Source organism: Ahaetulla prasina, chromosome 8 (genome assembly GCF_028640845.1).
Source record: "Ahaetulla prasina isolate Xishuangbanna chromosome 8, ASM2864084v1, whole genome shotgun sequence".
Lineage (NCBI taxonomy): Eukaryota > Metazoa > Chordata > Lepidosauria > Squamata > Colubridae > Ahaetulla > Ahaetulla prasina.
The window spans coordinates 33,489,354-33,501,468 of NC_080546.1; the positions used below are offsets into that span (position 1 = coordinate 33,489,354).

Consider the following 12,115-nt stretch of genomic DNA (forward strand, 5'->3'; position numbering starts at 1 on the left):
AGGCCAGGGCGAACGGGAACAGCCCACGCTCCGAAGAGGGAAAGGGAGCGAGTGGGTGGGTGGCTGGGACGAGACCCCCACCACAAACACACACACACACGCCCCGTGAGACGTCTTGCTTGCATGTCACACACACGCACCGCTCGCTGGGAAAAAAAAAAGGATGGATGGATGGATGGAAGTAAGGAAGGAAGGATGGATTGATGGATGGAGGCGACCGCTTTGAAGCGCAACCCTTCTCCCGCAACTAAGGGGGGGGGTCAATGTTTTCCCCAATCCTAGGGTGTGGGGAAACAGTCATTCTTTCTTCCCCCCTAGTCTCTCCCGAGATCGCACTGCAGCGCCCATCATCCCCAGCCGACAATCTGAGCTCGTGCCATCGATGTGGTCCTTGAACTTCCCCCTCCTTGTTTCTAACCCAGCCTAGGATGGCCGGCGTGGAGGGTGTGGTGGTGGTAAAACGGCCAGGAGAAAGCTTTCGCTCTTTTCGAGAGGTCCTCTTGGAAGGCTGCCTTGGAAAGGGAAAGTGGGGAGGGGGCAGAGATTTCTCCCTCAAAGGTCCCCTTGGAAGGCTGGGTTGGAAAGGGAAAGTGGGGAGGGGGCAGAGATTTCTTCCTCAGGTCCTTCTAGAGTCCTTGAAAAACTGATATCATACAAGGTTAATAAATTATACTCCTCCTCCTCATTGATGAGTTTTTCATCCTGAAATTGATTGAAACATTGTACCATCATATGCTGCCATAGTATAGTGTTAACAACATCTGTAAAGATGATATATGAGCATGACACTAAGTTTTTTCTATATTTCCCCCTTTATTGAAAAACTTCCATCATGCTTCTTTCTGAAAACAAAGGTCATTATAATATACCTCATTATATATTTGATTTGATGATATTTCAGTTAATAAATACCATTTAAGGTGTTAAGCTTCTTTTCTTTTTCAGCAGCAAAGTGAATTACAACTTTAAAGAACTTTATTACTTTATATTCTTTTATTTTAAGTATAGATTTTAGATTTTTAAACAAATATGTTTAGAGCTTTTATATCTTTCAAGTTATTCAAATTATCCCCTCAGCAGGTATATAATGGCATCCAATTCCAATATCATGTTGGGGCTTTTGAGCAAGGGAGGAGGAACGTGAGCACCGCCTTTCGCGCTGGCATTCCGGGATTTCCCTTTGTTTAGAGCTGGGAATCCTCCTTCCCCCTTTTGCTCTCCCTCCCTCCCTCCCTCTCTCTCTCTCTCTCTCTCTCTCTCTCTCAGTCACACACACACACACACACACATCTAAAGTCGATTGGCACAATGAAAGGCAAAGACCACAATTGTTTTAAGAAAGAAGCTTTAGCAGGGAGGGGGGATGGGAGGGTGTTTTAAGTTTTGGCAAACAGCCAGGCCAACTGTATTGGAGAAGGTCACACAACTGGCCTTAACATTTTAGCTGCTGTCTTTTTCCTCACACTTGGGTTTAATGATATTAGAGACCCTTATTGCCCTGCCAAAAAAAAAAAAAAGAGCCACCCCAACGTCTATGAAAATTAACCTTCTCTGCCAAGAGACACTGTGCAGGGTATTTTCACTATTGGTGTGCATACAGGCTTAGATTTGTGCTGGGTTCTTAGTGCTTAGAGCACTGACCTTCAGAGGCACCCTGGTCCCTTGGAAGCTAAAGGAGGACTCATTTTCATGCTTGCAGTTGTATTGTCAATTTCTGTGAGACAATGTTGTTGAAGTAACTCACTCATTCATTCATTCATTCATTCATTCCTTGTGTGTCCAATCACACTTAGCCAATAAAAATTCTATTCTATTCTATTCTATTCATTCATTCATTCATTTTATTTTGTCAAATACATATTAAATAATTATATAAATATAAGCATGAATTGAATACATAAAAGGAATACAACTAAAGGGAACATTAGGACAGGGACGGTAGGCACGCTGGTGCTCTTATGCACGCCCCTTACAGACCTCTTAGGAATGGGGTGAGGTCAATACTAGATAGTCTTTGGTTAAGGCTTTGGGGATTTTGGGAAGAGACCACAGAGTCAGGTAGCACATTCCAGGCATTAACAACTCTGTTACTGAAGTCACATTTTCTGCAATCTAGATTGGAGAGGTTCACTTTAAGTTTGAATCTATTGTGTTCTCGTGTATTGTTGTGGTTGAAGCTGAAGTAGTCATTGATAGGAAGTACATTGTAGCAGATAATTTTATGAGCTATGCTCAGGTCATACCAAAGGCGGCGTAGTTCTAAATTTTCTAAAGCTGGGAATCCTCCTTCCCCCTTTTGCACTTTTATTGTTTTTCGTTCAAATAAATATTCATGTTATTTTACTTGGCTCTATCTTTATTTTTTACATTGACCAGTAGCTGCCTCATTTCCCACCCTCGGCTTATACTTGAGTCAATAGTTTTTCCCAGTTTTTGTGGTAAAATTAGGTGCCTCGGCTTATATTCGGATCGGCTTATACTCGAGTATATACGGTATGCCTCTAGTGCAGGTATCTCCAACCTTGGTCCCTTTAAGACTTGTGGACTTCAATTCCCAGAGCTAAAGTCCACAAGTCTTAAAGGGACCAAGGTTGGAGACTCCTGCTCTAGTTGTTCCTTAGCTTCCCAAATTGCAGTTCAATCCAAAAGCGAAGTTATTGTTAGGGACTTCCTTGGAGTTTTCAATAGTAATAATGATGCCATTGCATCATCATCATTCTTATTAAATTCTTGAAATATTTCTCCTTACATTGTAAAAATGTGGAGAAATCACCATAGAAGTTTGACAGAGAACATCAGAAGACCATGCATGGCCAGTTCTGTTTTAAATACAAAAGAGATAAAATCAGAAAGATGACACAGATCTATCTATCTGTGCATAAAATAGTACAAATAATAAAAAAAATAATTTAATCCATTTCCTTATAATCCAAAATAGGCATTTTTACAGTAAGTTGGAATTGTACCTCATGCTGTAGTGCAGGGGTGTCAAATTTGATTTCATTGAGGGCCACATCAGGGTTGTGTTTGACCTTGGGGGGGTGAGATGGACATGGCCAGGGTGGGTGTGGCCGGCTTGCCGGAGGCGCCTGTAGTGGCCTGAGCACTCTGCCAGCGAAAACAAGTTCCTGAGCTCCATCTTTGGCTGCAACAGCTTCCTGCAACCCTCTATCAGTGAAAACAGAGCTCAGGAGGGCCACCCACGGCCTTCCCTAGCTCCCTTTTTGCTGGCAGAGGCACCACGGGCCGGTCCTTCGCTGTTTCTAGGTTGGCCCTATGGACCAGATCTAAGCAACCCTAAGTGCTAAGTAGCATCATACACTACTTTAGTTGTTGTAACTTGCAAGATATTAGGTGAGGTAGAAGGTAAACAGGGCAAGAAATAATTGCTGTTCAATGAGACCTAATAATAAAAGAATCAGAATATCTTTTTCATTGTTTTTAATACAGTCATTAGGCTACACATGTGAATATCCAGAGTATATAAGCCTATATGTAAAGAATGACTTCCTTTTCTTCAGAATGAAACTCCAGAGTTTATTTACCCGGCTCTGCCTTGCTGCTACTTTATTTTTATTTTTCGTAGATTTATAACTGTTGATATGCACAAAAGCAACGCTGCAATAAGAAATCATGCCCAAGAAAATGGGTTCCTTTCTTAGATTTTTCCCCTAGTGCCCCATTTCTTCTCTCCTTGCTTTCTTCTCACTAATTATTCTCCCTCAATGATGAGAATATTTCCTATTTCTCATCATAAATTTTCCTAAATATACATAGGATACTTGTCCAGCTTTTCTGAAGCAATGTTCCCTGATGACTCTTGCATGATGCAACATAATTTACTTAATAGTGTACAAAAGCTGTAATTACTCAAACTGTATTAAATCTGACTTTGAAAAAAAATGGAGTACCAGGGGAAAGTAAAGTCAGGAATATAGATTAGGGAACGTGTTGCATGTCTGGTGACTAGATGTCACAATAATACAGTAAAAACAACAACAACACCCTCCCCTAGAATGGTCTCTAAGATTTATTAGCTCAAGGATTGTGAAAAAGTGTATTTTCTGAAACACAAAAATTAATTCTAGCCCCTTCTTCATACTATACAGGTAACCCTCTTACTAGAGAGGCTGCTCGGTCACCCAGTGAAATGGGTTTAATGGTACGTGGGAATGAACTTGAGGGATGAAGAGAAGAGAGGGAAAGGAACGATTAGAGAAGAGAGGGAAGGAGCACCCAACATGTCACTCCATTTTTAAAGGTTACTACTAACTTGAGTGAGAAGACACATAACAATTTAACCAGTTCCCATCTGCTAAACTGGTAGTTTTTAACTGGTCATAGATACTATGGCAACTATTCTATGAGAGTATCAGAACCTGCATTGACTATGTTAGATTTTACCTTCACAACAAAAAATATTGTATGTGCCTTACAAAGAGGAAGTTCAAATAGCCTTAGGCATATACTGTCTATATCAGGGGTGTCAAACTCAAGGCCTGCGGACCAGATCCGGCCAGCAGGGTGCTTAGATCTGGCCCATAGGGTTGCATTGGAAATAGTGAAGGACTGGCCCATGGTGCCTCTGTGTGTGGCCCTCCTGATTTCCGTTTTCACTGGCAGAAGGTTGCAGGAGACCGTCCCAGCCAAAAACGGAGATTAGGAGGCTGTTTTCACTGGCAGGCCACTCAAGCCACCACAGGCGCCCCTGCGCCCCTGATACGAGTGATGTCAAGCTGGCCACACCCACCCTGGCCACACCCCCACACCCCCCAAGGTTAAACACAACCCTGATGTGGCCCTCAATGAAATCGAGTTTGATATCCTTGGTCTATATAGTCTATAGGATCAATGGAGTCATGCTCAACCTGAAGAGGGCACATCTATTGCTTGAAACATACCTTAACATCCAATTGAAAAGCAAAGGGAGATCCTTTTTATGCAAAGTAATATCTATAGTAGTTGATGATGTAGCAGAAAACTTACGTCTTAAAGCGAGGAGACAATACCACGAAGGATTTGACAAACAAGAATTGATTTATTATTTGCGCAAATAGGACACAGACCCCCACTTACGTGGAAAACAAAGGTCTGAGCCCTGAGTAAAGCTTAAGCATAATCTTTTATACTTTTGGTTACATACATTGCCATAAGGAAAAGAAGAAGTTATCCTAATAGGTCGAAGCAAGCAAAAGTCCATATATGGTCTACTCTTATCATACACCTTCTGATACACGTGTTACTCTCGATGCCCCCTCCTCTTAACCACACAAGAACAGTTTGTAGAAATGTTTCTGCATTTTCCTGAAAGCTTACAACACTATATCTGCCCACTGGTATACTTCTGCTTTCTAAGTGACACGTTGACTTTTATACAAGTTGGTAATATCTGATCTTGGGGTTATCTATATTGGGGTTTTCTCTTTTATTCCCCCCTCTTGGAACTACCCAATTATCATCTGATTACAGGGTAGTTTCATATTCATTGGGTTCTATATCAGAAGTAGTCATTTGTTCATATTCCCACAAGACCAGAACCTTTTCTGTAGCTCTTTTGTCTACTAGCAAAGACAAGCTCTTGGAAATCGTACGGACAAAGATGGGGAGAATACAAGGTAAAATAACACATCCTGCTGCAATCAAGCCAATTAAAGCTACGATAGCCTGTAACCCAGGGAGCTTAGGAACCCATGATCCAAAAAGGTTACCCCACTCAAACCCTTTCCAGTGGTGAACCGGGACATGGGCAATTTTTTCTATACGACGAGCATTATTTTCAATGATTTCTCCCACATCATCAAATTCCAAACAACAGTTGCTGAAATTGAATTTCGCACATACACCTCCCTCAGCAGCCAGGAGGTAATCTAAAGCTAAACGGTTCTGATAGATTGCATCCCTAAATTTTCTCTGTTGTTGGGCCAATGTTCGCAGAGATTGGGCAGTTTCATTGGCTATAAGCTCTACCACTGCTTGTAGTCTGATAATGCGGTTGAGCATATAAATTGGGGTCTGATATCCCCACATGCCATCATTTGCCCACGTGGCAGGATCATACACCTGTATTATTCGTTCCGCAGGCCATTCATCTTCCCTCCATTTTTGATTACCACCTATTTTAAAGTCTGCTTTCAACTTTCTTCCCTGCCAATGGCCTGCTTCCAATACCTGCGGCGGTCCAGGGGCAGCATGAAAAAAGCAGGGTTCACTACTCCCAGTGTACATGTGCCTTTCCATCCTATCGGAAGGCTACTGTATGCAATGTACCCACAAATCCAATGTACCCCTGGAGGGGCTACAGTGATGTTGTCTAATGAGAAATTTGACCAGAAGTTAATAGTTTGATTAGGCCAATGGAGCCATTCTCTAGTGGTTTGGTTCCACTCCTGAGTTTCCAGACAACTAGTATTGCCCACCTGGGGTCCAGTTCCGTTAGAGCTAGCCAGACACCATCGAGCTACAATGGCTGTTTGTAATTCCCATCTCGACTCAGGTTGGTGTGCTGGCATTGCAGACATGTTATATGGATTGGAGTAATTCCACTCCTGTGCCACCCAGGGCCACTGATCACCCATTTTTGTTCCCCCGCATACATAACAACTAGACACGTTGAGGGTATGTGCAATGGTGGAAGCCAATTCCAAGAATAAATTACGAGCCTGTTGAGAGGGCTGAAATTCAATTTCTACTTCCTTCCAAAATTCAGAGAAATATCTAGTATAGTTCTTAGTAGGATGATATCTTGTTTCAAAGGATAGATGAATAAGGCCTCCTGGATCAGTACCTGATGCCCATAATCTAATACCCATAGAGTTTCCGTACCTGGAGATCCACGCCTGAGGGTTGGGAATGGTAATATTTACCAGGTTGCACTGATATTTTTGACAATTTGAGAGAGTAGGAACTCTAGATATTTTGAGGTAGGTTCCTTTGCCTTGGTCTTGGAAAAAGGTCGCCCATGCGGCACACTTCCAATAGGGACAATACAACTCCTCAGTATTACTACAGTCCCATTTTCCAATTCCATATCCTGATGGCCACTGGTAGGGGCAAATGTAAATGTCATTCTGAGTGAGAGACCTATGCCTTGCCAGGTCGCCACAGGATGTGGGCCAATAAGCTATTTTGCAAATATCGAATTGTAAGGTGCCAGAATGTGCAGTTGATAATATCTGAGTTTGTGCCATCACAGGCCCACTACTTGAGCCCTTAGCTCTAGCTATCAACCAAGTCTGGGCTGGATTTATCCTTGGATCATAACATTCAGCCTTCTGGTCACAAATGGTATACCATGTTCCCTTATAACAACAAGGGGTACGTTTTCCCTCACATCTATAATGAGTATGATAGATTAAAGTAGTAGTGATTGTATTACCTCGAAGTACAGTTTTTATGCAGGTTGTGCAATTGTTAGGACATGGGGAGTTATCAGGAGGGGTTGGGGTAAATCCTCCCAGAGAGTGTTTGGGGAGAATTCTAGGGATTAAGGAACCATTATAACACTTGGTTATTCCTCCAGAGAGGCAGGTTGTGTACATTCGTTTGTCATACTGACAGGTTCCCTTATTGTTGCATTCCTTGGGCAGAATTGGATTGTATAAAAAAGCATTGCCCTGGATGCATGAGTCACACCTCACAGTCTGACCCTTCAATGGTGCCTGTCGTGGGACTCTAGCCCGTTTTCGAGCCTCCAAGTGTTTGGGGATCCAAGTTGTGTTTAGCAGATGGCATTTTATGGTAGCATTGTATGCACATTGCCAGAAATACATTCCACGGTGTATGCAAGGTGGAAGATTGCTAATTGGACAGTTAGGTAATTTGGCAATGCTGTATATAAAATGTTTTCCTGTTGGAGCGTTAACAAAACAATGTTCACACTGAGAATACTGTTGTGACACAGTTTCTGTCTTCAGGGATGATAAAACTCTAGCTTCCCTTTTTTGTGGCTCTGGGTATTTGTAAGTGGGTATCGGGATCATCATTTCCCCCCGCCCTTCTGGGACTTGGGTATATGCACTCCTTTCCCTTTGATATCTAAGTTCCTTCTCTTTTAAGGGACTCATTTCAGCATTTCCCCCCTCTTTGGCATTCAGAAGCTTGAAATGAATGACAATACTGATAAGCAGTAGGATCATCACGATCCATGTGGTTGTTATCAGACCTCTGCAGATGTAAGTGGTCTGATGCAACCTCTGGTTAGATTCCATTGTTTGCTATCTTAGCTTTCCCCCTCGCCCCCCCCCCTTTTTTTTTTACACTCAAGTGTCCTTTTGAATCAGTTGTATCCGTGAGCACAGCTTCCGGAAATTTCCTGCCGTTGCCCGTGCGATGGGCGTCACGTTTCGGAAGTGACACCTGCAGGAATTCTTCACCTCATTCGTCCGTTGAGGGACAGCTTCCTGGGGTGTCACCAGGAGGAATGAGGTTCCCGTTCTTCCTTCTTTTCTTTCTAAGGGTTAGTTTAAGCAGTTGGGAAGAGTCCCTCTTTATTTCCCACTGAGTCGGAGCAGCCAACTTAACACGGGACCAGTGAAGCCAGGGTTTGATTTCAGCTACCTTAACAGCAAGGGGAGAACACATGACAACAGTATATGGTCCTCTCCACTTGGGGCTTAGAACCTCCCTTTTCCAATCTTTCACCCAGACCTCATCTCCCGGGCAGATGTTATGGGTAGCTGTGACCAGCATCTTGTGTCTACAGGTTAAAACATATTTCTGTAGTCTTTAACTACGTTGCTCAAAGCTACCAATTGCTTGGCCTTAATGGTGTCAGCTATGTGGTCACTATTGGGGACATGGGTTGGACCAAGTTTGGGACCCTACCATATAGCAATTCAAATGGAGATACCCTTAGGCCTTTTTGTGGCGTGCAGCGTACAGCAACAAGTGCCATGTTAAGGGCATCTGGCCACTTGAGGTGTGTTTCCTGACAGATTTTTGCTATTTTCTCCTTAATAAACCTGTTGGCCCTTTCAACAAGACCTCCACTTTCTGCGTGGAATGAACAGTGAAGCTTCCATGTTATCCCCAAGGTGGTGGCTAGCTTCTGAGTGGCTTTATGTATAAATTCAGGGCCATTATCAGAGGAGATCCTTGAGGGCAGACCATATCTAGGGATAATGATTTGTAGTAATGCCCTGGTTACCTCAGAGGCTTTCTTTGTCCTAGTTGGTAGACATTCGGGCCACCCGGTGTAAGTACAAATGATAACTAGCATAGCCCTATATGGACCTGATCTGGGCATGTCAGTGAAATCTATCATTAGGGAGTCAAAAGGGTAACTTCCTCTTGGTTGATGTCCCCGTGGGGGCTGGGGCCCTTGCCTGGGGTTGTTGGCTGCACAGACCTGGCACCTGGTACAGACATTGGCTGCTATACTGTGGATTTTGTTAATGTAAACTTCCCGCAGTAATGCATTAGCCAAGGCAGTCTTCCCTAAATGGAGGTGCCTGTGCACTTGTTGTACTGTATCCCATGCCAGGTTCTGAGGGACAAAAACTCTCTGATCAGGTAAGATCCACCACCCCTGCTCTTGGATTGCCTCAAGTGCCTGGGCCTGTTCTGATTCTTCTGAAGTGTAGCAAGGTTTAACTCCCTCTTCAGGGACCCAGAGAGCTAAAGATGTTTCTGTAGAGACAGGTTTATCTGCTGCGTGGCGTGCTTCCTGATCAGCCCTATTGTTTCCTAGAATGGTGTCTGACATTCCCCGCTGATGTCCTTTGCAATGTATAACAGCTACTTTCCGTGGGGCCCATACACTCTCTAGCAGACGCCTAATCTGAGGTCCATGCTTGACTCCTTTTCCTCCAGCCGTTATGAGGCCTCTTTCTTTGTACAGAGCTCCGTGTACTTGCACTGTCATGAAGGCGTATTTTGAATCTGTATAGATATTAACACACAATCCTTCTGATAGTTCTAGTGCTCTGGTTAAGGCATGCAGTTCGGCAAGCTGGGCACTTGTGCCTGGAGGGAGGGGCTCAGCTTCCCAAACATCTTGCAAAGTTACAACTGCATAACCTGCTTTCCGTATCCCTTCATGGTAGAAGCTTGTTCCATCTGTATACAAGGTATAATCTGGCTCAGGGAAGGGCACATCTTTCAAATCTGGGCGGCTAGCAAATGTTTCTTCAATAGTGTGGATGCAGTTATGGGATGTGCCTAATTTTGGTTCAGGCAACAAAGTAGCTGGGTTTAAGGCAGTTGACTGAATTATTTTGACCATTGGGTTATGCGTGATCAAAGCTTGGTAACGAAGGATGCGTGGGTTCGTTAGCCATAAATGTCCTTTTGCCTCTAAGATACTCTTTAAAGCGTGGGGTGTGTGAATTTCAATTTCCTGACCAAAAGTTAACTTGTTAGCTTCTTGTGTTAGCAAGGCTGTTCCTGCAATGGCTTTCAAACAAGTTGGCCAACCCCTAGACACGTGATCGAGATTCTTCGAGAGATAAGCAATTGGTCTAAACCAAGTTCCTAATTTCTGGGTCAGTACCCCCACTGCAACGTTTTGCTTGGTATCTACATATAACTGAAAAGGCTTATCTAAGTTTGGCAGTCCTAAGCTCGGGGCTTGTAGTAAAGCATCTTTAAGGGTTGTGAAACTTTTCTCTTCCTGTTTTCCCCATATCAGTGGATCCTTATCACTTCCTCTTGTTGCTTCGTACAGGGGCTTTGCAATTAAGCTGAAGTTTGGAATCCAGATTCTACAGAAGCCTGCAGCACCTAAGAATCCCCTTAACTCCCTCTTGGTTTTGGGGGATGGTAACTGACAGATGGCTTCTTTCCTTTCATGACCCAGAGTCCGTTTCCCTTGCTCTATGTCATATCCTAGATATCTAACCCCAGTAGAGACTAATTGTGCCTTTTTCCTGGATGCTTTGTAACCACATTCTTGCAAGAGACGAAGCAGCTCATATGTATTCTGCCAGCAGTCGTCTTCTGTTTTTCCTGTCACTAATAAATCGTCCACATACTGAAGCACTACATCCGGTGGAGGGGTCTGTAACCTTTGTAGATCTTTGCCTAGGGCCGTGCCAAATAGCGTAGGACTATTCTTAAACCCCTGTGGCAGCCTGGTCCACGCATATTGTTGCTTTCTCCCAGCTACTGGGTCTTCCCATTCGAAAGCAAACAAATGCCTGCTTTTTTCATGTATTGCTATTGTGAAGAATGCATCCTTAAGATCTATGACTGAGAACCAACGAGCTGTAGGAGGAATTAATCCCAGGATTACATACGGGTTGGGGACAGCTGGATGAATAGTCACTGTTGAGTTATTCACAATTTGAAGCGCCTGGACCAGTCTGAACCTCCCCTCACCCTTAGAGATTGGTAGGATTGGGGTGTTCCATTTGGACTCTATAGGTTCTAGAATGTGATGGGTGAGGTAAAAGTCTATGATCTTCTGTACAGCCTGCATGATGGGTCGTGGATATGCACGTTGCCTAATTCTCACTGGGTATTTCCCTGGGATTTCTTCTACTATTATTGGAGGATGGTGACATGCAAAGCCTGGAGGATTATCTTCGGCCCAAAGGTAAGGGACCTCAAATTCTTTCCATCTGGCGTCTTCAATTATCTCTTTCACCAGCATCATCATTCTCCATCCCTCTTCTTGGGGCACTTCCATCTTCACCTTCCCATATTTCATTGCCATTGTCCCATCTTCTTCAAATGAGATTTGCGCCCTCAATTTACATAGCAAATCTCTCCCCATCTAGGTGACTGGGCAGTCTGGCATGTATACGAATTGGTGGGTAATAGTTCTTCCTCCCGTGACACAGGTTAATGGTTCTAGGATTGGTCTTTGCAATATATAACAGCTACTTTCCGTGGGGCCCATACACTCTCTAGCAGACGCCTAATCTGAGGTCCATGCTTGACTCCTTTTCCTCCAGCCGTTATGAGGCCTCTTTCTTTGTACAGAGCTCCGTGTACTTGCACTGTCATGAAGGCGTATTTTGAATCTGTATAGATATTAACACACAATCCTTCTGATAGTTCTAGTGCTCTGGTTAAGGCATGCAGTTCGGCAAGCTGGGCACTTGTGCCTGGAGGGAGGGGCTCAGCTTCCCAAACATCTTGCAAAGTTACAACTGCATAACCTGCTTTCCGTATC

General features: G+C 43.7%; 1 protein-coding gene across 1 annotated transcript; it reads right to left on the minus strand.

Annotated features, from left to right (window-relative positions):
* Positions 1-5,463: 5,463 nt before the first annotated feature.
* On the minus strand, positions 5,464-11,653 carry LOC131203182 (uncharacterized). The gene is made up of 3 exons (XM_058193139.1): positions 8,824-11,653; positions 6,285-7,846; positions 5,464-6,168 (listed from the first exon to the last, which is right to left on the minus strand). Exons 1-3 carry the CDS (start codon positions 11,651-11,653, stop codon positions 5,464-5,466), a joined length of 5,097 nt encoding a protein of 1,698 aa, XP_058049122.1.
* Between the last annotated feature and the right edge of the window lie 462 nt (positions 11,654-12,115).